Below are 27,509 nucleotides of genomic sequence, written 5' to 3'. Positions count from 1 at the left end.
TAAAAAGTGAGCAGTAGTTTGGGTAAATGCCACCCTGGACTTTAGAGATTGAGATTAGAGTCTCTAAGCAATAAAGACAGACACGGATGCAACTAGGGTTTATTACTTTTAATCAATTCAGCTAGCTACAAAATGTCCACCACTTCACACACTGACAGGATACAGAGAGGGAGTCTTTAGTATTACATGCGTTGAGGACATCAATCTCACAGTTTAACCTATTGTGTCATTCAGGTTTAGGTAATTCATCACCTTACTCTAACTACTTGACATTTTGGCGATTTGGTGTGCATAGCTCTAAAGTACAGAAGCAACAAAAAAACCCATTTGTATGTATTTTTTTGTTTCAGAGTATAGTCGTAATTGTTATTTAATATTGTCATTATTTTACCAATAACAAACCACACGGGGAGAATAAACTTACAGATACAGTTTTCTTATAAAAGTAAGGTCTCTCAGAAATATGCGTCTTTGCTTTACATTGCAAACGTTTATTTTTTTTCAGAGCATCCAAAACCTATGATACAGTACACAACCAGTCCTCAGCTTTCATCATATAATCAACATCTTCATCGCTGAACTGCATAATCATTTAGAAAACAGGTCATTTTTTTGCAATACAACCCAAAGTCCTCAGTTGTTTCAACTTCATCTCACTTTTTTGATCCCTTTTGCATTATTGTACAACGAGATGGTCACAGTCGGTAAATATATCGAGACAGAAAGAGTGGCACTATTGCAAACTTGCAGGAGTATGGAACAATAAACTGTGTCCTAATACCGAGCATGCGTTTTGTCAATTTGCTACTGCCATGTTATCATTTTTTATATATATTTTTTCAGACAGGTTTTATTTATAAGACTAAAATCTACCATTTGTCATGCAGAGAACGCACAATTCACATCACTTGGAATGCAATGTCTAATACAGCTACAGAGAGTCTAGTTGCACATTGTCTAAACAGTAACTCAGTATGATTGCGATGAAGGAAAATGGACCAAGGACTGCCTTTTGATTGTAAGTGCTCTTTGCTGTCCCGCCCAACTGTACCGCCGCTTAGTGACTCATGTTTGCCATCGCTCTTCTCCCGCCGTTTTTGTGACAACACCAAAATAAGGAGCATGACAGTAGCCTATATGTAATGACACAGTTTTACTAAGACGATACTGAGATACCGAAAAGGAAAAGGAAGAAAAACAAACAGCTTGTATAGCATTCCTATTATATACTTGTCATCCAGAGCAGTGTACTCGTGTGTGTGTGTGTGTATATATATATATATATATATATATATATATATATATATATGATATGTGATATATATATATATTTTTGACATAGAGATTAAAAACTTCACAGGTGAGCTAGAGATCCATCAAGTCAGCACTATATACAACCTTTGGAAAGAATGATATACGGAGTATAAGAAATCATCTTTTTACGAGGACAATCATCTTGAAAAAGCTCGACAGACGACACAGAACAACATTTACAATGGGCGGGGAGGTGATATGTGCATGTGTGCAAACCTAGAAGGTCAATACCATGATGAAAGCATGTCAGCGCCTGTCGATGCGTGGCGCGGGACGTCGCGACGTTCACGCTCCGGACTCCGGGCGTTTAGCCACTGCCCAGCATCTTTGTGGCGCGCTGGTTGGCCTCATCGATCCTGGTCTTGTTGGACTCGGCCTGTGAGAGAGGAAGATTTTTACAGCAAAAAGTAATGAGAGGGCTTTGTTTATTCCACAGATCCATATTTTGGTATTTTATCGCTATGTTTAGTACCCGGTTAGATAGATTTAGGCCATAGCTGCAGCTGATGACATGTTCAATGGTTTATATGCTCAAACTGGACAATCAGTTTGACATATGATGTTTGAGCGTTTAACTCGTGCACAAAGAAGGATTTCAGCATCTCATCTTTTTTATGCAAAATATCCAAAAAGTTACAAAAACTTTTCATTTTACTTTTGGCGTCGTAGAGATGGAGCTTTTTTAAAAGACTCCATTATACATTATACAAAGAGACCATTAAATATAGAAATGCTTAAGAAAATAAAAGGTAAGACAACTTTTCTGTGCTCGTGTCTGCATTTTATCTCTGACCTGATTTTAATGAGAGAAAGTGTCATTCCTTTATATCTTAGTATTAAGAGTTGCACAGTTCTGCGTTAAAGGCATTAAGTTATTTAAGCATTAAGGCTGGACATTATTTTAAAATTTTCTAACTAATCACCAGCATTTCAACATTTGTAAATGCAAATTTATTAGCACAGGCATGTTTACAGCGCTCTCGCACATCCTCACATCATGGCCAATTGGATGTTCTTGCTGTTGTAGTCAGACCAAACCAGAAAACAGGGGGATGTAAGTGAATGTTGGAATATCCATGGAGAATACCTTGCAGCCTATAAAAGACCAAACCTGGCTGAGCTTTCTGAACCTGAGCTGGTGTCGTATACAAACCAGGCTTTCCAAGCTTTTCCTTCGTCCACACTGGTCCAATACTGTTATATTTGCAAGGAGCCAAATCACTAAATAAGCAAAATAACTCAACTTGGCGATTACGTGAACCCGGTGCGTTTGAAGAAAAAGCTGAAAAGCTGTGAAATCTGTATCTCGTCATGTGCGCGTACCTTCTCCATGATCCTGTCGATTTGGCGGTTCTGGGTGTCGATCTCGTTGCCCATGTCCAGGGCCATGTGGCGCAGGTTACCAATGATGCCACCCACCTGCTCCAGGTTCTCATCCATCTCATTTTCCCGGGCATCGTCTGTTACCCTACCATACAAAAGGTCACATTTAACTCTGCAGGAAACCAGTGCAGCACATACTGCCACTGCAGTCTGAGACGCTGTTGTCCAGATTTCACCTCTGAACCTCCAAAGAGCAGATTCTGACCTCAGGAAGGATCCTGTTTACTGCAGTATTTCACTGTGTTTGTTTATTAATATTACAATGTCACAGTGTTAAATATCCGGATATACAATTCCTAATCTTTCAAATATATAGATACATATTAGATTTAAAAAACTGAATGTGAAATATGATATAATCTAATATCCACATTAAAGTCTAAAGCCTGTGCTGTTCTCAAGAATATAGATTTGGATAACTTTACTCCGTGCACAGACTGAATATTGTGTAGTGATTGTGTAAGTCAAAGAAATGATTTACCAGTCAACAAAAACATAATGTTAAAATAATTTCTGTGAAATCTTTACATATCAAGAATTTACATAAAACTGTTTTCCAGACATGAAAGTTGCTTCGTTTATGTGTAATTGGACAAAAAGGTCGTTGAAAATGTCGACTAAATGTTCAGTGACTGGATCCATCAACAAACTGGCAAAGTGTGAGGCTTTGGTGCCGAGTTAGACTGATGTCGACTTAAAATAATGCAACAAATACAGGTGCGAGTGAAGAAAACCACTGACTGACAAATGACAGCGCGGTAAGTACATCAGGAGGAGCCAAATATCTGGCAACCAACCTTTGGGCAGTATTATAGTTCTCCATCACGTAATCTGATTACATATGAAGACAACGAGACAAGAATCAGATAATAAATGTTTTTTTCTGCTGCTCCTCATCTTTATCTGACTTTTCCTTTCAGTGCATTTACAGCTGTTCATGTAGCTAATGTAGCTCGACCTTCAGTAGACGCTGAACTGGTGACTTGTGTTTTTTCTATTAGTCGATGGTATTTAAGTAGGAATGCCTTCATTTGCTCTTTCACACCTGTTGTAACATTAAGTATCACTAAAGTGCTAAAAGTAGAGCTGATGTCAGTACCTGTTAGTACCTGTGTGGGTACATTTAAATACTGACCAAGGTCGACTGTACGTAAAAAGTGGAATAATCGATTATCCGTGTACATGGTTGTAATGGTTACTGGCAGTGAGCTGAAGGAAAGCTTAGGAAATGATGAAAAATAGCAGGATATTTCAAACAGAAACCTTTTTGCTGTGACATTTGGATGGTAGGCTCAGAATCTGGCACAAACACTATGAAAGCATGGAGTCATAGTTCAGGCTGGTGGTGATCTAGTGATGGGATTTTCTTTTGTACACTTGATTATTGATGAAACGTTGCAGCATTGTTGAGTATTATTGCTGATCATGTGTATCCCTTCCCTGCCCACAAAGATCAAATCATTACTGCTCTGGAGATCCTGACAGTGTTGTTCATTGTATTCAAATGATCTCCACAGACACCACATCTCAATCTAACAGAGCGCGGGAAATTTGGATCATGGGTCTATAGCAGCAGTATGGATCTAATATGTCAATATGGACCAAAGTCTCAGAGGATTGTTTCCAGCATGTTTTTAATTCTATGGCATGAAGGATTAAGGCAGTTCTTTTAGGAAAAGTAAGAGTACTAGAACAGTGCACCTAACAAAGTGGCTGATGAGAGCGGACTGACATCTTTATGCTACATAAAGGCTGGTTTACTTTGCTAGAGTAGTCGGGGTGCCGGTGAGGCCAAAAACAATGCCATGTGCACATTTACCCTCATCTTGCCTCGAAATATTCCAGACAAGATGAATGTGCCCCGTAAAATCGCACATTTGTGATTTCCATCCAACACTCAAGCGTTCCTCCTACCTGCGGATGAAGCCTCCGCTGATGGCCATCTGTTCGCGTTCGTCCACCACGCGGGCGGGCTGGCTGGCCACCACCCCGTCCTGGTTATTCCCCCAGGCCTTGCTGGCTCCGCTCTTCATCCTGGCCACCGGCAGTGACGGAGAGAAAGTTACTCAACAGTTTGAAATAAGTGACTCGCCATTTACCTCAACCAGGCTGGCTTCCAATTAGTCAAACCTAACAAAGAGAGCCTTGGATCTGAGGTACTGCAGCAGCACATATATAAATATATTAGCATGTAGCTGACACACAGTGTTAATTGGTTTCATGCAACCAGCACATAAATATATGGTGGGGACTAGACTAAGGTCGAGCAAAGCATAGCAGGCATGGACTGGCTGGTAGATTGGGTTTGGTAGGTACAGGCTCATTCTGTTGTAACACAGTACTTATGTGTGTGATGTTATATTGCAGGTATATAACATACTGTTCAGAATCAGGCAAGCCCTGTACGCTAAGACATTCAGTCCTGTGTCATTTCGTGTCTTAACATAGCATGTTCTAGCCATATTCCTTCTCTCTGTCCTAAACCAGCATACTTCTGTGTTATTGCAACAGTGAAGCACACCCCACTCCCACAGTGTGACAGAAAACAGAGAAGAGACAGAGCTTGTGGCAGACACACAACACAGAGTGTACAGGACTGTCACGTTGTTGGGAGGGACGACGATCAATGCGGAGAACAAACTGCGAAACAAGAAGAAGGAGAAAAAAACAAAACAAGAAACTGGAGGGAGTCAGCAGAGAATAACGCCTCGTTTACCTGTTCCTGAACCACCTGCATCACCCACCCCCCACACCTGTATGTCTTTATATGTCACAGAGTCCTGGTCATGTTAGCCAGTTGAGGCGGTGAGAGAGAGGAGTGGGGTAATGGTTGTGACTCAGCTTATCTCTCAATGAAAGTCACATCTGCTTGCGTCTGTACAGCTGTGCTAACACGAAGCACAATCGCAGCTCGGCTGCTCGGCCTATCAAAGCTCACTCTGTCACATTCAGCATCTGTTTTGGCTCCACACAGCAGGTAGATGGAGTGGAAGGTAACAGTGTCTCTTTAGTTAGAGCTCTAAGGCGCTGTCGATGCCGTCTGTGTAACTATTCACATATCTGAACATGTTCCTGTCCATTCAGCAGCATTCTGCCACTTCTTTGCTTGGATCGCAGTGCCTAAGTTTTTATAACCATGGAGTGCTGTGTGGATGTATCCTAGCTGTATCAGGGATGGCAATGGCTCAGCCGCCTCCTACACTGCTCTTATTAATAGAAATGGACTGAGGCAAGGCTTCGCTGAGCGCCCTGTCCCTGCTGACACACACCAATATGATTAACACACACTCTACCCTTGTCTAAGTCCTCTATCTTTCCATCTGTTTTCTTCTTTCTTTCTGCTCATCTTTTTTAATCTCCTCTCCTTCTGTAAAACTTTAATTTGCAATTTACTTTCCTGCTGTCTCAGAAAGGATATACTGCACATTTCTAATCAGATTTTCTCTGATTGAGCAGAGATGATCTGATTAGATGGTATGAGTATTGCAGGACTCGTGGTAAGACTGAAGTCATTCTGCCTCATTTATTGAGCGACCTGCAACTCGAGCAATCCCCCACCAGATCATGAGTGGCATTCACACGGCCACAACATGAAGCCTTTAAGAAGGAAATCTGGGGTCTGCTAATTCTGAGAGACAGCCAGCATGCTGAAGGGATCAGGAGATACAGTGAGCAGCAGCGCTGAAAAAACATCTCACTAAATTATGTCAAATGTATATCTTTCAGCATCCTGCTATGTGTGCAGGCAGTTTGAGTCAATATCCCAGCAGGCTATCCTGCCACTATCTGATATGGCTGACCTACATGTGAGCGAGTTCCCTGCAGGAAAGGGAGCTTAGCAAACATCAGTGTTTAGCAGCCAGTGTGGGATAAAGGCTAAATTAGCACAGCGCTCTGCAGGAGAGGTGGCACTGCAGACTAACTGCAGCAGAACCAGAGCGGACCCACACTGAAACAAGGGTCCTGCACACAGTGCTGTGGCATGATGCACCCATTTTATACATCGACCCTGACTACGTTCCTAAAAATATCTCACTGCGCATGTGTCCTAGCCCAGTTTCTAGCTGCAAGCTACACCACAGATCACTCCTGTTTTTCTCATTTGCTCTGAATGTGTCATTCTGTCATTTCTTTCCTATTTCCAACGTGTTCGCTGCCATACTTCGAGCATTTGACTGTTTTGTTATGCAGCATTTCTCTTTTATCTTCCCTTTGGAAGCCATTCTTTGTTCTTTTCCATCTTTTGCCAAGCAGGGACTTCAGTTAACTTTATTTTTCTTTGTATGTCTTTGAATTTGGTCCAACCCATAAAGTTACAAAACGATAGCTCTGCTCACAAATGAAATCCAAACACGCTCCGATGTGAGTTTGGCACAAAACGATTGCTGTTCATCAGGATCACCATCAGTATCATTTTCATTGTAAACATCAACATCATGATCTTAGCATCATCATGTGTAGCATTGCTGTTATGAGTTACATCATCATGCATGCATGAGCATTCAAAGGGTCATGCTCGCCAGTCATTCCATGTTATTGGTGCTCGGTGGCTCTTAGAAGGCAGTGGGGGAGGGGGTGTTCAACGGGAAACAGAAAGGTCTCATTGCCTGCAAACAGGTGAGGATCTACTGGATGTCAGAGCAGTGTGGTGGTGGTAGAGATCATGCAGATGAGGAGAAGTGTCAACCAGTCCTGGACCAGGCTGGCCAAAGGCATTTTGGGACCAAGATCGCTAAATTTCCATCTGGAGTCAACACATTAGGATGATCTAAGTGCCAAGATGCTTCTGGAGCCCCAGCCCTGCTCTTTGGTTAAATCTAAGTACTTTTTATAATTGGGAAGGTCAGCAGCTGCATTGGTATCATTGTAGAAGTCCCATCTTCCCACCACCATGCATCAATAATGAGAAAAAACCCTCTTCAGAAGGAATCGATACGACTGCTACAAGTGGGACTTCTACAGTGGCTACACCTGCATGTAAACGACTCCCATTGCTGTTTGGAGAAGTGGAAGCTTAGAGAATATGGCACTTGGTGGAAGAGAGGCACTTATTGATGAAGCATGGCCTTGGCTGGGTGGGGGAGAGCTGATAGTACGTGGAGGACTGGACGTTTAGAGCTCGACTTTATGGAATTTGGGTCTCACCAGTAGATTTGTATAAGCCTGATTTGACCGTACAAGGTATGTAAAAATCTGGGTAGTGAATTTGGATGGTTACCTTCGCAATTTTAACTTTGGAAGAATTTTAGCAGCTTTTCGAGGTCAATTGTTCGGTGATGGTTCAGACTGTTGGACTATGAGATGCTCCCAGTTGGGGAGCTATAAATTCTGGGACACTATGTTTGCTATGCCCAAAGAAGGTGATTGTGTTCCTCTGGACGTTTTCAGTGGGAGAAACGTTTCATCCTCACCAGGTGACTTCTTCAGTCTCAGCTGACTGCAGGTTTCCAACCTTATAAACAGGACATTTACACAATGACTGAAACCAGCACCACTGAATGAAGAATGGGCTGTGAGGTCAGTTTATGGTCATTAATATGCCAATTCACTGATCAATGATCAGCTGACACTGAAGAAGTCACCTGGATGAGTGACGAAACGTTTCTCCCACTGAAAACGTCCAGATGAACACAATCACCTTCTTGGGATTTCCTTACCTGGACGACTGAGCATGCATCAAGTATGTTTGCTATGCTAAGTCTGCTTTGGTTAGATGCCAATCCAGTGGACAAGCACCACAAGAACCCAAGGCTGCTGCATGTGCCCACAATCATCTGCAGAATGCAAAAAAATTATCAGATTTTTTATTGATTTTTAGTTTTTCTAAAGTCGAACTGAAATTACAGATCACTATTGTTAAAAAACAAAACAAGAAAACTTCAAAAATAACCAAAAATGTATATAAATGGCGTTTGTAACTGTTTTAGGACTGATTTAAATGAAGGTTTGGTGCTCTCCACGCTTGTTCCTTACGACTCTGTGCACTACTCTGTAAGCTGCTGTTGTGTATGCTACTCTGTATAATAGTACACTACTCTAATATACAATTTCATACACTACTCTGTATACCCTGTACACTACTTTGAATGTACTTTATATTTACTCTGTATTTCATGCATATACTACACTGCACATGTACTAACTTTATAAGGTACTTAGACTCCATAATTTGCTAAACCTTCAGCACTTTCTGCAGGTCATCATATGTAGTGTATGTTTTAATAGTCTAGTCATTTGTTACCTTATTTGACAATAAGACGGCTAATGCTAGCAAGACCAGGGTGTGGGAGATGCTACTGAATCAGCAAATATTGATAAATATTTAAATAAAAGAAGATAAGATCAGGTGGAAGTAAAAGAAAAAGTGCTAACTAACCAACATGACTGGGCCTAACGAGGGTCACGTACTGTTACAGGAAATCACGTTATTGTTTTAGATGTTTGGGTTTTTAAAAAAATCGTCATATTGCAACTGGAAATGTTTAATTTCAGTTCGACTTTAAGTGGACGGCCTGAATAGGGACGTTTTTAAAGTTAATCGTTCCACATTGTGGGCCAGGCTCAGTGTTTATTTGGAGCTGGAGTAGAGCAGACTATTGGCTGATGGCCATTGTGATGCCACTTCTACCTCGGTTTTATTTTTCTTAGATACTTGTTCTTAATTTTAAATGGCAGGCAGGCAGGCAGGCAAGCAGCACCTACTTGTTACATGGACAGGAGCAAAGACCACAGAATTTCCCTAGATCGTTCAAATTCTTTTCTGCATCCTTCATGTCCTTATTGATTTGGTCCATTCCCTCCTCGATGCGCTCCAGTTGCTCTGATTAAACACAAGTCATTTATCCCCCACAGAACGAAGCAGAAGGAGAAGAGAGAGAGAAGAGGAGAGAAAGAAAGAGATAAAGAGAGGACAAAGGAGAGAAGACAACAACTTCAGACACTATGACGAAAGAAAGTAAAACAAAAACTTAAAAAGAAAAAAAGGAAAAACTGGACGCCACCACATATGTAAAGGACCTTTGGGGCACATTATCAGTACCTACTTGTTACATGGACATATGAAAAGCCCACAGCATTTCCCTAAATCTTTTAAATTTTTCTCGGCTTCCTTCATGTCTTGGTTGATATGGTTCATGCCATCTTCGACACGATCGAGTTGCTCTGGTCAGGACAAAGGGATGACAGTAGTGGAATGAATTTCATTGACTGATTGACAGAAATATGAGTCATGATGTGCAGCAAGTGAGGCGTTTGTACTCTGGTGTGTATCTGAGTGTAGAGTGCATCACTTTGAAAGGCTAAAATACAGAAAAATGGTCCACGTGAGTCCCCAACAATCCAATAATGAAAGTAAATATTATCTCTTTATTTTCTTGGTTAATTTGATTGAAACTGTAAATGTTTCAGCAGAGATTTCTGGGGGAAATCGGCGTACAAATCAATAGATCAATCTCAATCTCAAATCTGATCCAGCAGACTGTCAGCTCAGGATAAAGACAATAAAAAGGGGATAAGAGCAAACAGCTGCTCTGGGTCTGCATGAAAACCATACTTCCCATACAAAACCCAGGTTTTAGTACCAGTTTATACCCGGCTGGCACATTTTCTCAGTTTTAGAGAGAGCCAGCATAAATGCTCCCATCACTTCCAGTATCAGTCGCAGACGGCCAGAACATGAAGGCTTAGTGGGAGAAATCCTGGTAATACTTTATAATAAGGGCTTAATTCCCTCGTAATTAACTGGAATTTCAATGTTTACTATTTGAAATTAAATGCAATTATATCCCACTCTGTGGGAACGATACTTTGGCTGTACTTTGAGTAAATTCATCTTTTTAGCCTTTTAGCATCTTTGTTTCATCTTTATTTATTCATTCTGTTGATGTGCCTGATGTTTGTTCTGTTATTCTTGTCTTGTTATTTTACCAACAGACGCGTGCTAAGGACTGTTCTCCGTTACCAAACTACAAAACAGTAAATACAACCAAAATCTGGAGGCCAGTGTGACCCTATAACGATGAAGCCAAGTCTAACTTTCTTTTTCACAATCACTGTTCAAACATAACTTAAAAATGTTCCTTTCCTTTAGTTAAGGGTAAACCACTCCATGATACGGTCCACATCCCAAACTTACTTACAAACTACTTTTTTTACCCACCCAAATCATCAGGACATCACACAGAGCTAAAATTACTGATGTAGTATTTAACTTTACTTTTGTCTCCTTTCCTGTAAAAAAACCTTAAATTATGAGCAACGTAAAAGTTACTTTCTCCATACTTAAATTTACTTAGTGTTATTATTAGAGATGGCACGATACCACTTTTTTATGTCCGATACCGATATCATAAATTTGGATATCTGCCGATACCGATATGAATCCGATATAGTGTGTTTTTTAATCAATAAAACTGTTTTTTTTAATATCTTGCTGCATTTTGTATAAGTTCATACTCAAGTTTAAATAAACAACAACACTAAAGCTATTCTGTTATACCTGTATGTAAAAAATACACTGCACCCAAAATATTTCATAGTTCAGCAACACTGATCAATCTAATAAACTTAAACCTGCTCCATCCTCCCTATTCTGGTATTTTAAAGAGTACTTAGCAGAAATATTAAGCAACCTAACTAATAGGGTTGGAAACTCCCAGCAAAAAAAAAAAAAAAAATAGGGAACCACCCCCCACCCTCCACCTCATGATGCTTAATCGATGTAATCAACTTTAATTTGATGCAGGGTGAAAAAAAATGCACAGAAATAAATTATTTTTCAAGAATAATTAAATAGATTCAACATCTTTCTTCAACAGAATTGCAGACTGCACAGATGGTACCTTCCCAAAGGAAAAAGTACTATAGCTTACTAGGGTATATTAGACTTAACAGTTACTATATACAGTAATGGACTTCTATACATTTTACATCAGATTAAAACTTTGGGTGTAAGATTCAGATAATTATTTATTAAAAGCTAGACATTTTAAATGAGAATAAGAAAGAAAAGTATGTCTTTGTGCCCCCTTTTCCCTGTTCATGCCCTATCGGCCCCCCTGGCTAAACTTTGCTAGATCCGCCCCTGCACAGTTACCAGCCGTCAGCTACGTAGAAAAGGATCCTGGTGTAGAAAGTAATATTAAATAAATTCTAACAACAGCTTATCAAGCTTAAACGTGCTGCTGTTGTTCAGCCGCTGGTTTCCTCTTTCTGGTGCAAAGTGGGCCAAAAACAAACAAGAGAGACGGACTCGCGACAGGAAAGCCGATCAGCTGATCATTGATCAGTTTCATGATTGAAGTAGCGGCAGGAGAGGGAGAGAGAGAGAGGCAGTCGCTCCATATATCGGTTGTTAAGCTTAACGTGGGAACGCTTTACTAACATTCAGAGATGAACTTACACACTTGCTTTACTTCTCTCTGGGATAACTTCCTCGGAGATGAAATGCTGGTTTGGTAGCGAGGCTACAAATACACACAGCCGCTCTATCACATGAGGCACACTGCTCCGACGTGCTACGGTTATGAGCCGAGTTACATCGTGTCGCAAGTTTTGTGAGGTGTTTTTGTGATATTTAATGGATCGGATTACATTTTTTATTTCTCTCCGATATCCGATCCAGTAATTTAGGTCAGTATCGGACCGATACCGATACGTAATATCGGATCGGCCCATCTCTAGTTATTATTTCTTTGTTTTCTGCAGAAATCTGATGTATTACCCCTGATGTATCCTAGCATACCTACCTTTGAGTATTATAGGTAATTGTAACTAAATTGTCATTTCAAATAAAATACATTGAAATCCCATTTATTTAGTGACAGTCACAGGCTGTATTATAAAATTCTACTGAGATATTTCCATAGGAAAATGGGAGGACGGTCGATTATAGCTGAAGAGCTTTTGCTGAAAAAAACAAGGATTTTCTCTTTCTTTGGTTGTAAGCTGCAGGGAAGCTGCTCAGTTTTCCTTTCTCTAATTTAACATGTAAAAATTGGAAGAATTTAAACATTTTACAGCTACTGGATTATTTGCATATTAGTGACAGCTGCAGCATGTGGCCCTTATGAGCTGCAGATGAAGGTGTGAGCTGAGCAGCACACCTTTTGCTGCCGTTACAGCGGGGCTATTTAACTGAAAACTGTTTGTGTGGCTTTAACAATGATTCAGTGTAACTGACAGGACTTTAAATCTGACTGCTGTGTGGTCAGTGAGCATCGTTGTCATGCTGGTTTGGTGGACGGGCCGATGGGTGAGTGAAGGGTGAGGCACGGTTAAATATGGAGTGGACTGAGAAACTACTTTACTGATTTTTTTTTCCCCAAATTTGTAAAATCCCTGGTTTACATTCAGTTATGGTAATAAAGGACATCATATTGTGTTAGTGGTATTACAGAGAAGTGGGTAATGACACTGAGTGTGTGGTAATCATTAAAGAATGATACGAAATAAAGATCAGCGATGGCTTCAAGTTCAAATTGAAATGATTTTCATCAGAGGTGAAGCTCATCAGCCTGTAAATGTTGACTACAGCATCAAGTGCTGCAGAGGTGCAAAAAAACAATCATCTGGGGTCATAGGTCAGCTCGGGCTCCTGTGTCCTGTCAGCTGTTGCAAACGATCCTGCAGTACTCGGGGCAGCAAGGCTAAATGGAGAGTTGGAGGAGGGATGGAGCTTTCCTCTCCCCGAGTGATGCTGGTGCAGTTGGGCCTCTTACTGGGCTGCTCTGGTTTACAAGCTTTCCCAGAAATAGAAAACTGAGATCTCTCGACTTGCCAAGAGTCTAAATATCTTGCTACCACCTTCACTTCACATTAGAAATGATAAGGTTACTGTGAGCCGACGTTCTCATTTATTGCATCTAATCAGGGATTGTACAAATCCGTACGTGGGCTGATAGATCGAATGTTTTGTCATTACCAGCTAAATCGATCGTTTGGACTGTTGGAGGGCTGGAAAGGCCAGGTTAGCTGTCCTCAGACCTGTTTGCCTTTATTGTGATATAAAGCAGCATAATAAGTCATGTAAGTATATATTTTTAAATGTATTTATTTCTTTTAAACAGATCTGAGAACAGCCTGGAGGTTACACTGCCAGCAGCACCCACAGGGACAAAGTCATCGCCCGGTTCCTTGACAATGAGTTGTTGAGCTGTAAGGTTTTATTCCTGCGGTTGTTGGCATTAAATCTTCCTAACAGGATCTGTTTCACTTTTGGCACTCATGACAATTCCTTTGACCGTCGTCCTCAGCTCAGAAAAACAGTAAAACGCTGCCGGCAAAGTCAAAGCAGTTAGGCAAAGTACAAAGAAAAATGTTAGCCAAAGAAAACAAATGTTAAAAGAAGCTGAAAGAAAGAAGGAAACCATGTTGAACCTTCACCAGTCAAAGAAAACATGCAACAAATCAAACAACTCAAAATGACTCCTTTAAGGAAAAAATGAATTAGTTTGGAAATGCTCAAATAAAAGCAAGCAACTGCATATGAAACACGTCGTTTAATTCTAATACTAAAGTAACACCAACATGTCGACAAGGTGGAGGCTAAATTGTAGCGCTGCTAGTATTTGAATGTAGTCATTTTATCACCGATTCTGGTTGTGACACTGCGCCATCGCCCCTCATGCAGACTTACCTCCCTGCTCGTCCAGCATAACCAAAGTCCGGATGCCGGCATCTTTGCTCTATTCCCCGGAGACAGCGAGGTGGAAAAGGAAGAGAATCACATGAAACAGTGGTGAGTGATGAGGCTACAGGAGCTCAGGGAAGCAGTGAAGCTGCTTTTCGTGCACACTGAGAAACTCTGCTCGGCTCCTTTCTTTGCATTCTTTGAAATTAAATTCTGCTAACATGGTTAAACATGTTAGCAGAGCTCAATTAAACCTGCAGCTAGACGAGCTCTCTGCTCGCCTTCGCCAAATTACTTTTTTACTACAGCAGGAGAGCGACACGCACACTTTTGAAGGTACGTTTTTGCAATTAATTCTCTGCAAATTTAAACTAAAACATCTACCACCAGCAGGCCACCTTTATCCAGCTGTGTTTTGTGCTTTTCTTTTATATTTTTATACGACTTTTTAGTCCTACAAACATTTTTTAAGAGACTTCACCTTTACCTGGTCACCACTTTCAACAAGAGTGAATTCCTCATTAAAGGTTACAAATCTGTATTACATGAAAGTATGAACCATTCCTCATTTAACTTTACATGTGTTAAGCACCATACATGCATGTTTTGAGATAGTTCCTTCACAGGTAGTTTAAGGACCTTATTTGTGGCACCTGAAACACCTGAAACACCTGAAACACCTGCCCAGTCTTCAGCTAGTTGGGGCAATAATAGCTTGAGCACATGGTGTAATGTCTAATGTGATTTAGAAGTCTAAGGGTGTAATTTACTAAACGGGGCAAAGGATAATCGCTGACAGATGTAGTTAGTTTTCATATCAGCAACTCAAAAAAGGACCTGCTGTTTTCTGCCACTTTATATATCGGTGCGATTAGCTTTGAATTGTCTGTTGGAAGCGTTAATCAATTGCGCACTTGATTTAAATATTCTCTGTATTTTTGCATCTTGAGAAAGGGTGAGTGGCTAAAATCTCTGAGTTATCACCTCTTACATGCACTTTTGTCACTGCACTCTCTTTCTAAATACACATGGTACCTTTTTGTATTAAAAAAATCAGCTCGTGCTGGCACAGTGTACTTAAACCTAGATCTACTTAGAATCAAAGCAGAGAGAGAGAATAACACATCTGCTGCTGTGTTTTCTGTAAAGCAACAGAACAAATGCACATTGAGCTCGATCACTGGGATCATTGGTTCATCTTCTTGTTTTTTTGAACAAACAAATTAAATATTTTCCTTCCTATTATCTCTGTGCTGGATGATGATGATCAGAAGAAGCAAAGTCATCTGTTTGTTAAACATGGAATCAATCTGAAGGAGATTAATGATGCTAGCACTGACAGCAGACGAGCGTTCTTCTTAATAATGTGAGTTTTCTGCTCCTGACTGGAACAGCTGAGCCTGCAACAGCATTCAATAGTAATGCTTCTCGTCACCGATGGGCTGGGCTGGAAAAGAGTCTGAGAAGACTCAGGACAGCAGCGTTAGCTAACATACAACTGTGTGCTTCTTAAAAATGCAGCACTAAGATTTGGCAGCTGGCTCAGCCTGATCGGCATAAACACGATTATGGTGTGTCGCTGTGTACGCACACGTGCTCGTCTGTGCGCACCGTGACAAACCAGCCACCCCTGCCTCCTCAGCAGTTTGGGAAGAGAGCCATACGGATGCTTGAGAGGCGAGAGGCGAGCAATAAGGAAGCTGGCGCCTAAATTATTCTGTAACTCAGTAAGCCTCTGCATGAGAAATCCCAAAGTATCTGAAATGTGTCCCTGGGGAAACCCAACAATGATCAACCGTAATCCCATACAGGACTGAGGATGGTGCAGCTTTCTTCCTCTAACCTGGTGGTGCAGGTGAGCTGCTGTATTGTCCTACACCTCCACCGATAACATATGAAATGTTCCATATTTGATCTAATAATGCCGGCTTTTTCAAATGGCCTCACAGAACGGCGCAAGCTACGCTAAGAGCACGCTGTTAAAGCTGCGGGTACCACTGTGGATATTTTTGTGGACTCGAGTGAAAGTCACCCTCATTTTTAGAAACAACTGATTTTATGTTTTTCAGACTGAAAGATCTTCTTACTGTCATCCTGGACATTCATCTTCAGGAGAACAGGAAGCTCTGAAAGGAGTTTGTGGGGAAAACTGATAAACACAGGGTCGCGAGTGACATCATGAGAGCCACTGAATGTTATCTATGAAGGGAATTCATGTCAGCTGTTTGTGCTGCATCCTCCCAGCCCTCCATCTCTCTGATCATGTGCATGAAGGTGTAACTCTGTTCAGCCCTCCTTCAGTCCCTCCCTGCCTGCAGTACATTTGTAGGGTGGAGCTGATGGTGAGATATGTCGACTGATGATCAATACGACCTTGAGAGCTGCAGCAGGTAGCTTGTTAGCCACTCACCCCCCCACATGCCCTCACTTCTTCTCTCTCCATGCCTCACCCGCCCTCCTTTCTTCCATCTGCGTCTGCTTGTTGCAGTCTCATTGCATTGCAGTATTATCATCACTGATGTCAATGATCTTCATGTTATGTGCTATTCACGCCATTACTCAGTTGACTCATGGTCTGCCAAAGCTGTGCACACGCTCAACAACTGTTGGGCAAAGTATGAATGTGACTTGGACGTGCTTACATGTACGTGTGCCTTTGTCTTGGACAGTTTATTGGATTTATTTAAAAACATGCTGCATTTTTCTGTACACAGCAAACATGACATGTTTCTAGTCTAAATGACTAAGAAGTAATTGTTTCACTTACTCTTCTTACAGCTTTAAAACAAACAAAAACAAAAAAACATGTTCATTATTTTCATATGACGATTGTTCCTGTGGATACAGTTCAAATTAACTATGTAAAAATCCCACCAAGCCTAATTGACAGTCTCTCTTTTATACACAGTTTCTGGTCCTGCCATTTGGCAGCCGTCTTGGTAACCCTTCTGTTGATCACCAGTACAATCTGAGGAGGTTTCTGTTTTCCCCTCATAAAAAGGTTTAAGAAGCTTCTTCCTCCCCAAACAGTTACATTTCTGCAAAGTTACAGAGCAGTTACAGTTACAGCGCTGCTTCTTTCCAGAGCACTGACCAGATCAGAGCCTCACAGAGGACTGAACAAACGCCGTGTCTAACTTGTGTTATGGATCCACCAGTCCAAGGAACAAACAGTAAACTCTGTCTTTACGAGTAGATATTCTTGCCCCAACATAATTGAAACTGTTACAAACCTCTTCTGGCTCATATGTTTCAGAGTCTGTCTTTTGATTGGCTGTATGGGGCCAAACCAACCACCAATGGTTCAGAATAGATCTGATAGACAGAGTGCCATGTTTCCCTCTTATGTAAAGTTTGATTGTGTCCCATCTCAGAGTGTCCTTCCAGGCAGCGCTGATGAACGTGAACACTTGCTGAGTGTATTACTGAACGTTGAGTTTGGATTGAACAGTTTCAGGTATCTGAGTCTCGGTCCATAAATCTGAGGTATTCTAACAGGTTTAGAGATCCTCAAACATGTATTCAGACAACAATGAGCTTCCTACTGTCCTCGCTCTTCTACTGTGTATTCATCTCTGCTCCTCTGAGAGTGTAGTGTTGGTACAGTGACATGTTTGCATGGGTAGGACGGCGTTCTTCTTTAGAATATGAGAATAATAATGATATTGTGTAATCCTGGTGCCGCTGGTGTCGTCAGGTCTAAAAACATTATTTAGGTTTGTAAAATGTAAAGGATCTCTGACAGAGAGGTGCAGTTATTAGAAAAAGACGTTTATTCTATGAGTTTGTGTGTTTGCACTTTGCATTGCGTACACTCGTCCCTTCCCAGATTACTCAAAATGAAATTTTTAATAAGAGTAACAAATTTGCAACACAGGAGCAAAATGACATCGTAGTTGTAATATTCACATGACTAACCCTGTAGTCTCCTCCTCCCTGATTATATCCGAGTGTCGGCACAGCAAATGATCTGTGCTGCAAAACGGCAGCTCGTCCTGCACACGTAAGACCTTGAGACGTGATTCAGTATCATTAATTTTCATTTGTTGTTGACACACATTTTTTAAATATTATTGTTGGCTATAAATCAAACTCATACACCAACAAACAGCCAACATTTAGAGGGCTTTTCTTACCTCTTCGACCAGCTGCAGCATACGGCGAGTGCTCTCCAGTGACTGTGGAGAAATAAAAGAAGCAATTCAAATTCAAGAAGCTTGAAACGTTTTGGTTTTCATGTTATGTGCAGTTTTTCATGTGATGGCAAATAACCTGAGCATCACACCAGACATGTAGACCATGAAGCCAAGCTTACCTGCAGTACTGGCAGGTCAGCTGCTCACAGTGCCATCACACATCGGCCTTTTTCCCATCCTATTTTCCATTAATGCAAAAATCTAATAAGGCTGCAAACTGTTTGAAACACTAAAGTCTGCCCACAGCTGCTGCACATCTGCAAGCCTCTTTGCAACCCAACACCACCCTTCATGCTTTTTCTGACTTAATGCCTCACCTGCTGTGTGCTTGCTGCTTTGTATTTCAGCTGAATGGTACATGCTTTCAGATTTCCAGTGAAACAAACCAGTTCAGTGGTCTGCAAGCCTCTTTGCCACCCACCTCTACCTTTGTCATATCTGCTGTCATGATAACTGCTCTGTTCTGTGGCCTCTCACAGCCATGCTGGCCATTTTAAATTGCTGCAGGTGGACACCACAATGGTCAACAGAACATGTGTTCCTGTTAAAATCTTTGTTACACAACAACTCAATGTGATTATGTGCATTCATTTGACTGAACATAAGCGAATCTGTATAAAACTAAATGGAGCCGATCTGAACAATCAGCAGCCCCGAACAGGATCAATACCTGAACGATTATCGACGTGAACTCAACATGAACTCACAGAGACAGACTGTGTGCACGCAGGACTGAATAGCTCTGACTGTAATACCGGCCCAGCTACAGTGAAGATGAGCCCACACTTCAGCACCATATTGTTCTAATGTATGTTTTTCTAACCTGGTATGCTTTTACTGCTTCGGCAGTGTGCTTGGGATTTCCAGGCTAAAAATTAAGTGAAGAATGAAGCTGATGTCAATCAGACACTTTACAGACGGTATCAAAAACTGATCTTCAAGACCTCCAACACTACAGCCCCAAACAGTGACAGATGTTGTACCTTTTCCTGACCTTATACATACACACTGACGATAATTTGAACTAAAAATGTCATCACTCCATGGTAGCTGCTGCCACTGATTTTCAGTCCAGTTGTTGTGTGATGTGGCAGAACGGCTTCTTGACAGCCGCCCTTCAGCTTTAGACTATTTCTCTGGGAAACAGCGGATAAATCACCAGAAGATCCAAAAGCATCTCTCAGGTCCTCTGTCGCGTCTTTCCTGGATTATTTCCCGTTTCTGAAGTTCATCTGCTGCAGATAGTTTTTAGGTCTGCCGCTTCTTCCTTTGTCGAGTTTTCTCAAACTTTTTGAGGATACACTGCACACCGTGCTGAGGTGACTGCAGACTGTAATACCTGTTTGGGAATCATCTTATTAGTGCAAAAACACTACTTTGTGTCTATGAAACTTTGTTACTGTTGGCATTTTTTGTAGATTGAACTAAAGAATTAGGATTCATTAATAGGAAGGATTAATATGTTTCTGTGGCAGGTTGCAGGAACACTTCAACATGTAAAACTGGTTCTTTGCTAAGCTGTCTGTGAAATGTCGACACAACACTGGTGGGTCCCTTGAGTCGGATCCTTTTTCTTAAGCTGAAACAAAAAACATCCCTCCGAACAGTCAGGTACAAGGAGTGGACTGAACACGAGTGAAAAAGTAGCCAATGTCCAAACTCAGCTTCAGACAGTATTCTTTCTTTCATATAATTATTTCACTCGCTGGGCCCACGCCCTCATTTTAAGTTTGGCAGCGTTTTAGTAGATAAAGGCGAATGGCTTAATCAAGAATTGAGCTGCGGTTTGGGGAAGGCCTTGAAGGGGACTGGCGGCGGCTCCCGGGCCTGACAGATCCCCAGGTCCTAAACAGAAGTGTGAGCGAGGGTGGGGCACGAAAACGAGAACCAACAGCTTGCAGAACTGGGGGAACATATATAGATAAGACCCGGAAGGCGTGGTCCCGCTCCCGAAATTCAGATACCCTGTCTCCGATTATCAGTGCTTATAGTACGTGATGTGGATTTGTGTCTGCTTTACTAAGTTAGCATTGATTGATCCAGCTCTGCTCATCAAAATAACTCAACTTTGTTATTAGAAGCAGGCAGAGATCCCTTCCTCATCACTGTATGATTATTAGCTAGTGGCTGACAGATATGTAACGGGGCGCTCCCATTCTCTCTCTAAGGAGCGTGAGGCTGCAGAGCGCAGAGGCAGCAGCGGGGTATCTTGTCCTTCTTACAATGACACAGCTCCGCGTTGCTGCGCTCGCTGCAAGCGGATCGTCTGCACTGGTAGGGGTTGAGGGGTGGGGGGTGTTGGTTAGACAAACAAATCTGACTCCGAGCAGCCATTTTTAATGTGGCCGATGTTCTTTTTTCTTCTTCCGATTCTTCCTTTTTGCATTGTGTCTCCAATCAGCCCGAGTCTGCACACAGCTCGCTCGTTTGCTTTTATCTGTTGGAGTCGCTGTGGTGGCTCTGAGGCTCATGGAAGTCAGCGCCACAGAGGCAAAAACTGTTACTCCAGCGCCGCCATTTTGTGTATGCCCTACGTTCCTGCATGCACACACGCGTGTGTGTGTGTGTTTAATATTCTGCTCAGCTGTGCCACAGTGAGTCATACGTGAAGCTGGAGGGCTGATCAGCTGTGGGCCATGATGGAGACTTTCTCACTCTCTCGCTCTTTCTCTAACTGCTAATGAAACACACACGCGCACACACACGCACACACACGCACGCACACAAACGCACGCACACACGCACACAAACGCGCGCACACGCGCACACGCATGTATAATGTGCTCATTAGTGAACCCTTTTATATCACATGCACTGCCAAACACACTGTGCTGTATAGTTTCAATATTTATGTTTGAAATTATGATATAAAATAAAGATGATAAGATCGTAGGCTTCTCTAACCACCATGTGACTCCTCAGCGAGTCAGTAAGCGTGCACCTGCCATCACGAGGCAAACGGCTGCGATGCGGCGAGTCTGGTGTTCTCACCTCATCAGCCAGCTGGTCAGCGCGTTGCTGCATGTCTGACAGCTCATTGCGCATGTCCGCATCATCTGCCATGGCTGCTGGATGTGGGGGGTGGAGAAGGTCTCCAACAGGGAAGAGAAGATCCTAGTGGAAATCCGGGGAGGGCTGAAAGAGAGGCAAAACATAAAGCGTTTAGCGTGCAGCAAACAGCTCAGTCGACTGTCACATTAACAGACTCGGGACGATGGAGAACGTGGATAATTTGGTGTGCGACCACTGCAGAGTCAACTAACGAACCAGTGATCTTGTGCAGGATTCAAACTCACAACATCTGTTTTGCGTGATCCCCTATCTCCCTGACCTCAGACCTTTCTCTGAAAACGTCCTTATTTATGTAAAGAAAAGCACAGAAAGATGAGACCAGCTGACAGCTCCCCGTGAATGTATTCCCCTCTCGATCTTAGACATTCAACACAGCTTAACATCATCCCTGCCGTGTTCATGTCTGTGTTCCCGATGTGATCCTAAGTGATATTTTTGGTTTGACTTTTAAGAATCACCTTTACCTCAGCTACATTACTGAGCCAAACTGAAAACGAGTGATGTTACCTTCAGATTCATGAGAAACAAACCTGCTGCTCCTTCTCAGCCTGCAAGAGGGACGAAGGCTGTACAGCTGACTGACATCCAGGGGCAAGTTACTTTGAAATAGTAATTCAATTATAGTTACTAGTTACTTCTTCAAAAAAGTAACTGAGTTAGTAACTGAGTTACAATATTCTAAAAGTAATTAATTACTTGGAAAAGTAACTATTGCATTACTTAAAAAAAAACAAAGAACATTTAACCCTCTGGGGTCCAGGGTATAATTGGCCATTTCTTTACTACTCTTGATTTTCTCTCCACATTTTACCTTTAAAAACTATTTGCTTTGCCTTGTTTGGTATCATTCTTTTTAGCACAACCTCACGTGCCTGAATTTACAGTTATGTTCTCATTTTGTCATACTGTATAACCAGAATTGATCTAAAATCAGACAAAAACCATAAAATCAGAGTAGAAAAAGTTATATTTTTACTGTAACAACCACAAACATGTTTAATGAATCATATTTCATAACTTCAAATGCAAATATTAATTGTCAATTTTAAAATCCTATGCACAAGTTTTGCAAACAACAAAGTTATTTGCATCCATTTACCTTTTACCCTTTTTTTAAATAACCATTTCAAACTATTTACAGAACAATCAGCTGTTCTTCAATGAGATGCCACAAATTATTTGTGCCACTCCAAAAAAATCATTTCTGTCCACTATAAAGGAGAACATCCCAGCCTGATACCTGCAGGTCTGACAGCAGCAGGTGTATCACTGCTGTTTCTACCTGGAGACAGCAGTCGCCTCATTGTTCTGACACACAACACAAAACTATCCACAACACTACACACTAACTACACAAGACAACACATTAACTACACACTCCAAACATGCTAAACGTCACAAATCTCACATCTCAAAACTCTCTCTCTCTCTCTCCGTCACTCCTAAAACTTCCCCTGTTTTGTTTTGGTTTTTGCTCATAAGCAGAGAGTGCTTGCTAGCGCTAACGTGGCGAAACTATTGAGGAAAAAACGTCGCGTATATCTTGTTTATCACGACTCTGGTTTTACGTGGCCTATCGACACAATTTAAAAACTGGCACCTTGTTGCTTTGTCTTTAAGTGGTCACGTGATTGACTTACCACGACTACTTTATTCTTCCTCAGTCAAACAGCAGCACTCGATTGTTTTGCCCCCTGAGCTCCAGGTGTTGTGCTAGACAGTGCTCGTGATTACCGTCCGCGGGAGCGCGCAGCTGCTTAAAGCTGTAGCGTCCAGATTACTTACAGCTGCTTCCTGCAGCTGATATAAAATGCGGTAAGCTGAACACAGTTTCAACCGTCTGTTTGTTGAAAAATAGTAACGGACCGCGTTTCCTTGTTAGTAACTGTAACGCCGTTGTAACGATAGGAATAGTAATTAGTTAGATTACTCGTTACTGAAAAAAGTAACGCCGTTAGTAACGCCGTTATTCCCATCACTGCTGACATCACAATACCCCGTGTGTGTTTGTGTGCAATGTGTATTGTAGTCCACAAACATGAACACACACATATAACAAAATATGAAAATTAAGCTGAGCTGCAACGGCCGACGTCAGAGAAACACGACTCTGCGATGAAGCAACTATGATTATGATGTTCCAGGAACAGCTGACACTGCAGCATCAGATCGTGCTTTCTAAGAAATGAATTCAATACTAGTTCATGCAAACTTCCCCTTTATTTTTAAATCTCGAGCATGTACATCAACGGGCATCACGATGGCCTCGAAGGAGGCGACAAATACCTCCCACCTCACTGTTACGCCAGAAAACGGCAGTCACACAAATAAAAGTGAAGGTACGCAATTGAGGAGTATTCCAGAGAGGCAAGAAGAGGCGCATGGCATGCAGCACATGGCCTGAGTGTAATGAGAGCACGTTCATGAAAGTCAGACAGGTAAACAGCAGAAAATCCCAGAGGTGGGAGCTGCTGCCTCCACAGGCCTCTGTTTGCTGTTGCAGGCGGTATAACTGAGGACTGTGAGGATGCAGAACCATCGTCTGTTTGTTGGGGAGTGAACGTGCAGACGAATCCCAGCTTCTGGGACTTTCAGAGGATCAGTCTGAGAAATAAACGTGGCCCCGTAGCTGCAATCCTTCCCTCCTCTCTGCAGGTCAGAGAGGCTAGTATCACTGATTACTGGAAGCCTGCATGTGTTGGATGAGTGAGAGATTATCAGCAGACATGTCTACAAGACCAATGAAGGCAATTAAATGTAATTTTGGCTCAGCAGAAGCGCAACTATGATGTCGGCCTTTATGACCCAAGGGGAAAGTCATGAAGAAGGAATTCATGCACATCCTGAGGGACATAAAAGATCACGTGTGTGTGAAGAAAGTCTCAGTGCACTAAAATCAAATGAATGAAACATGACTGAAGGGTCTGTCTCACTGAGCATGAGCAAAGAATCAGCTCACTGTGCTGGTTTCATGGACCTCAGGTTCACTGTGTTGTTTCCTCTGACTGCTTTCTGTTTCCAGCATCAGCAGGGAGTCATTTTTAACAATGAACTCCGAGTGTGCTCCCTGCCCGGAAAAACACAGTGAAGCATTTAGCAGTTAACCAGTCAGACACGTTATTCTGATTTGGACAAAATGGACCTAAAAGAAGAGTAAATATTACACATTCACCGCTCACATGATGTCATTGATGGTTGTGCCGTAAATGACGGTTTCCATTCAGGCTCAGGGAGGCGGCTCCTTCCTCAGCCTGCTTCTGTGGAGGTTTCTTCCTGTTAAAAGGGAGTTTTTCCTTCCCACTGTTTCCAAGTGCTAGCTCACAGAGGGCTGTTTGAGTTCGGGGTTTTCTCTGTATTACTGTAAGGTCTTTATCTTATGATATAGAGTCGTCTGTCATCATGATTTTGCACTATCCATATAAATAAAAAAATCTACCAGCTCCACCTAATGCAAGGCAATGAAGTATCATAACAGGATCAATCTAACCACGGCCACACAGCTCACACATCCAAACGCCAAAGCGTTCAGGTAAAGGCAAATCGAGTCAGCAGTGAAGGTCTTGGCCTCAGACAGATGCATCCGCCCACCTGGACATGCTTCATCCTGGTGACGGAGCGAACAATCTGCTCGGTACTCTGCCTCGGAGGTCTCGCTGTACCCTCATCGTTTGCCTCTCCCACTCGTGTGTTCAGAGACATTCACAACATCTGCTAGTCATGCACATGCATGACTATGAAGACACTTTTTTTTTTTCACTGCCAAGACAATATTACCCAGCATGCCACGCTCTGAATCATTAAATCCTCACTGGGTGGCAGATAGAGATCCAAGTATCAGTGTGGACAGATTCAGTCACATACATGTCATAATCACAGGGAGTCGCTCCTTTCTTACCAAAGCATGTATTCAGAGGCCATTATTATAAAAGAAGAAGTCGAATGCTGACACACGTATCCGATAGGCTTTTGGATCCGATTTTCTCCCTCCCCCCCTTCTTCTCGCCCTCCTGCATGTCAGCGACGGCCATGTTGGGTTACATAAACCTCCGAGTGGTCAGCGCAGGGCTTCATGTCTGAATCGAGTCAGATTCAGAAACATTTGTCGAGGGAAGAAAGGCCACCATCGCCCGGCTGTCTCGCTACATAACCAAATTCAGGCAATTAAGTTTGAGCAGGCCGCGCTGACCTTTTACTTTACGTTTCAATTACGCGCCTCACATGCGGCGTCCTAGCTCCCATCAGCGCTGACTGTTTTAGCTGTGCAACAAATGTATGGTCAGGTCTTCTGAGAGATGGAAAATACCGATGGAGCTCATGTTGTGCATTAACAATTGTTTATATGGAATCAGTTATTCTGTGGGCAGATTCATCGCAGCTGAATTCAGTTATTGGACAAATAATAAGGTCTGCAGTTACTTTACAGTTCAGACCGCACACAAGAAGAGTGTGATGCACTTGTTTCAGTGAGGGACACTGTGGTAATATTTTGTTAATGTGTATTTGCACTGATTAACAGGGACCCTCCCCTCACGCCAGCCGGTCAAAGCAGATGGCCCCGCCCCTCCCTGAGCCTGGTTCAACCACAGGTTTTTTTCCTGTTGAAAGGGAGTTTTTCCTTCCCACAGTTGCCAAAGTGCTCATAGAGGCTCATGTGACTGTTGGGGTTTTCTCTGTATTACTGGAGGGTCTTTACTTTATAAAGCTCCTTAAGGTGACTGTTGTTATGGTTTTATGCTATATAAATAAAATTGAATTGAACTGAATTATTCTGCACTTTGAACCCATGAAGCATATTTATTTCAAGCTAACTTCCAAACATCTGTTGGCTGGGTGGATCTATTGGATGTGGTGCTATAATGTCAGACTTTGTGTATTTGTACGTTTGCTGATCCAACAGAGAAAATCTGAGAGCGCTGAATGGCTTCAGATGGGTCCTATAAACCTTTGACCCGTGATGGCCTTTAACCAGGAGCCTGCCCCGTCGTCCGTGAAATGTTTCCTCTCAGAGGACACACGCTTGTCTGGAGAGTCCCATCTGATTAAATGTTGGCCGGCCCATCTGAGAGATACTTAATTTTTAATTACTCGCACACTGCCTGTCAGGAGTTTAGTGAGGACGGTAAATTTCTGAGCTGATAAATCAGGGACCTCCAAAAGTTGAATCTGTTCATCTGGACGTAGCGTTTTGTGGGAGAAACGTTTCGTCACTCATCCAAGTGACTTCTTCAGTTTCAGCTGACTGCAGGTTTCCCCAAACCTTATAAACAGCACATTTGCATAATGACTGAAACCAGCCCACTGAGGGAACAATGGGCTGTGAGGTCAGTTCCTTAATCTTAATTATGCAAATTCCATGACCATTGAGTGATTGTTGATCAATGGTCATGGACCTACAGCAGGTCTTCTAGACCTTCTGGACCATGTGTCCCAGTTAGTGTACGCATAAAATAATATGGTTTTGCAGTGAAGCATCCTTACGCAGCGTGCTACAAAGCAGGAGTAACAGAGAAATGCTGACCTGTCCTCTGATATAATATGATATAATACTCCTATTAGACTATGTCACAGGAGTCTTTACAAACATATACAGCACATATTGAAGAAATGATGAATGCTTGTGTAATTAAAGCCCAAACTTTCTCACGAACACCAAACATCGCCACAAAAACCTTGTTTCATTCGCTCACAAACAAATGCGGGGACTGTGTCAACAACCATCAGCTGCCACATCTGTCTCCTTCTGTTCATCTACAGACAAACTAATCCACCTCTGTGTCCCTGCATACACCCACATGACCTTTGACCAACAGTTTCTGTTGCCTTGTCATCACATATTACAAGGATGCTGACATTTATGGCAGGAAATGGTCAGCAGTATGACCTTTGACCTAAAGAAGGTGATAAGAAACAGGAAA

At 42.1% G+C, this 27,509-nt stretch overlaps 1 protein-coding gene across 2 annotated transcripts in view; it reads right to left on the bottom strand.

The window, feature by feature from the left end:
• Positions 1–93: 93 nt before the first annotated feature.
• Positions 94–27,509, bottom strand: part of snap25a (synaptosome associated protein 25a) — a 37,413-nt gene continuing 9,997 nt past the window's right edge. The window contains exons 2-8 of one of the 2 annotated variants that reach the window (XM_005449858.4): positions 21,514–21,657; positions 18,463–18,504; positions 14,333–14,381; positions 9,741–9,858; positions 4,612–4,731; positions 2,638–2,782; positions 94–1,690 (exon numbers count right to left, since the gene is read on the bottom strand). In XM_005449858.4, coding sequence (XP_005449915.1) covers positions 1,622–1,690; positions 2,638–2,782; positions 4,612–4,731; positions 9,741–9,858; positions 14,333–14,381; positions 18,463–18,504; positions 21,514–21,585 — 615 coding nt within the window. In that variant the 5' untranslated portion in view covers positions 21,586–21,657 and the 3' untranslated portion in view covers positions 94–1,621. Of the gene's footprint in view, positions 1,691–2,637; positions 2,783–4,611; positions 4,732–9,399; positions 9,518–9,740; positions 9,859–14,332; positions 14,382–18,462; positions 18,505–21,513; positions 21,658–27,509 lie in introns of both variants that reach the window. The other variant, XM_003440710.5, reaches the window with a different exon arrangement.

This window comes from Oreochromis niloticus, linkage group LG15 (genome assembly GCF_001858045.2).
Source record: "Oreochromis niloticus isolate F11D_XX linkage group LG15, O_niloticus_UMD_NMBU, whole genome shotgun sequence".
NCBI classification, from domain to species: domain Eukaryota; kingdom Metazoa; phylum Chordata; class Actinopteri; order Cichliformes; family Cichlidae; genus Oreochromis; species Oreochromis niloticus.
The sequence above is the reverse complement of the archived record's forward strand: the minus strand, read 5'-3'. Positions and strand labels throughout refer to the sequence as shown.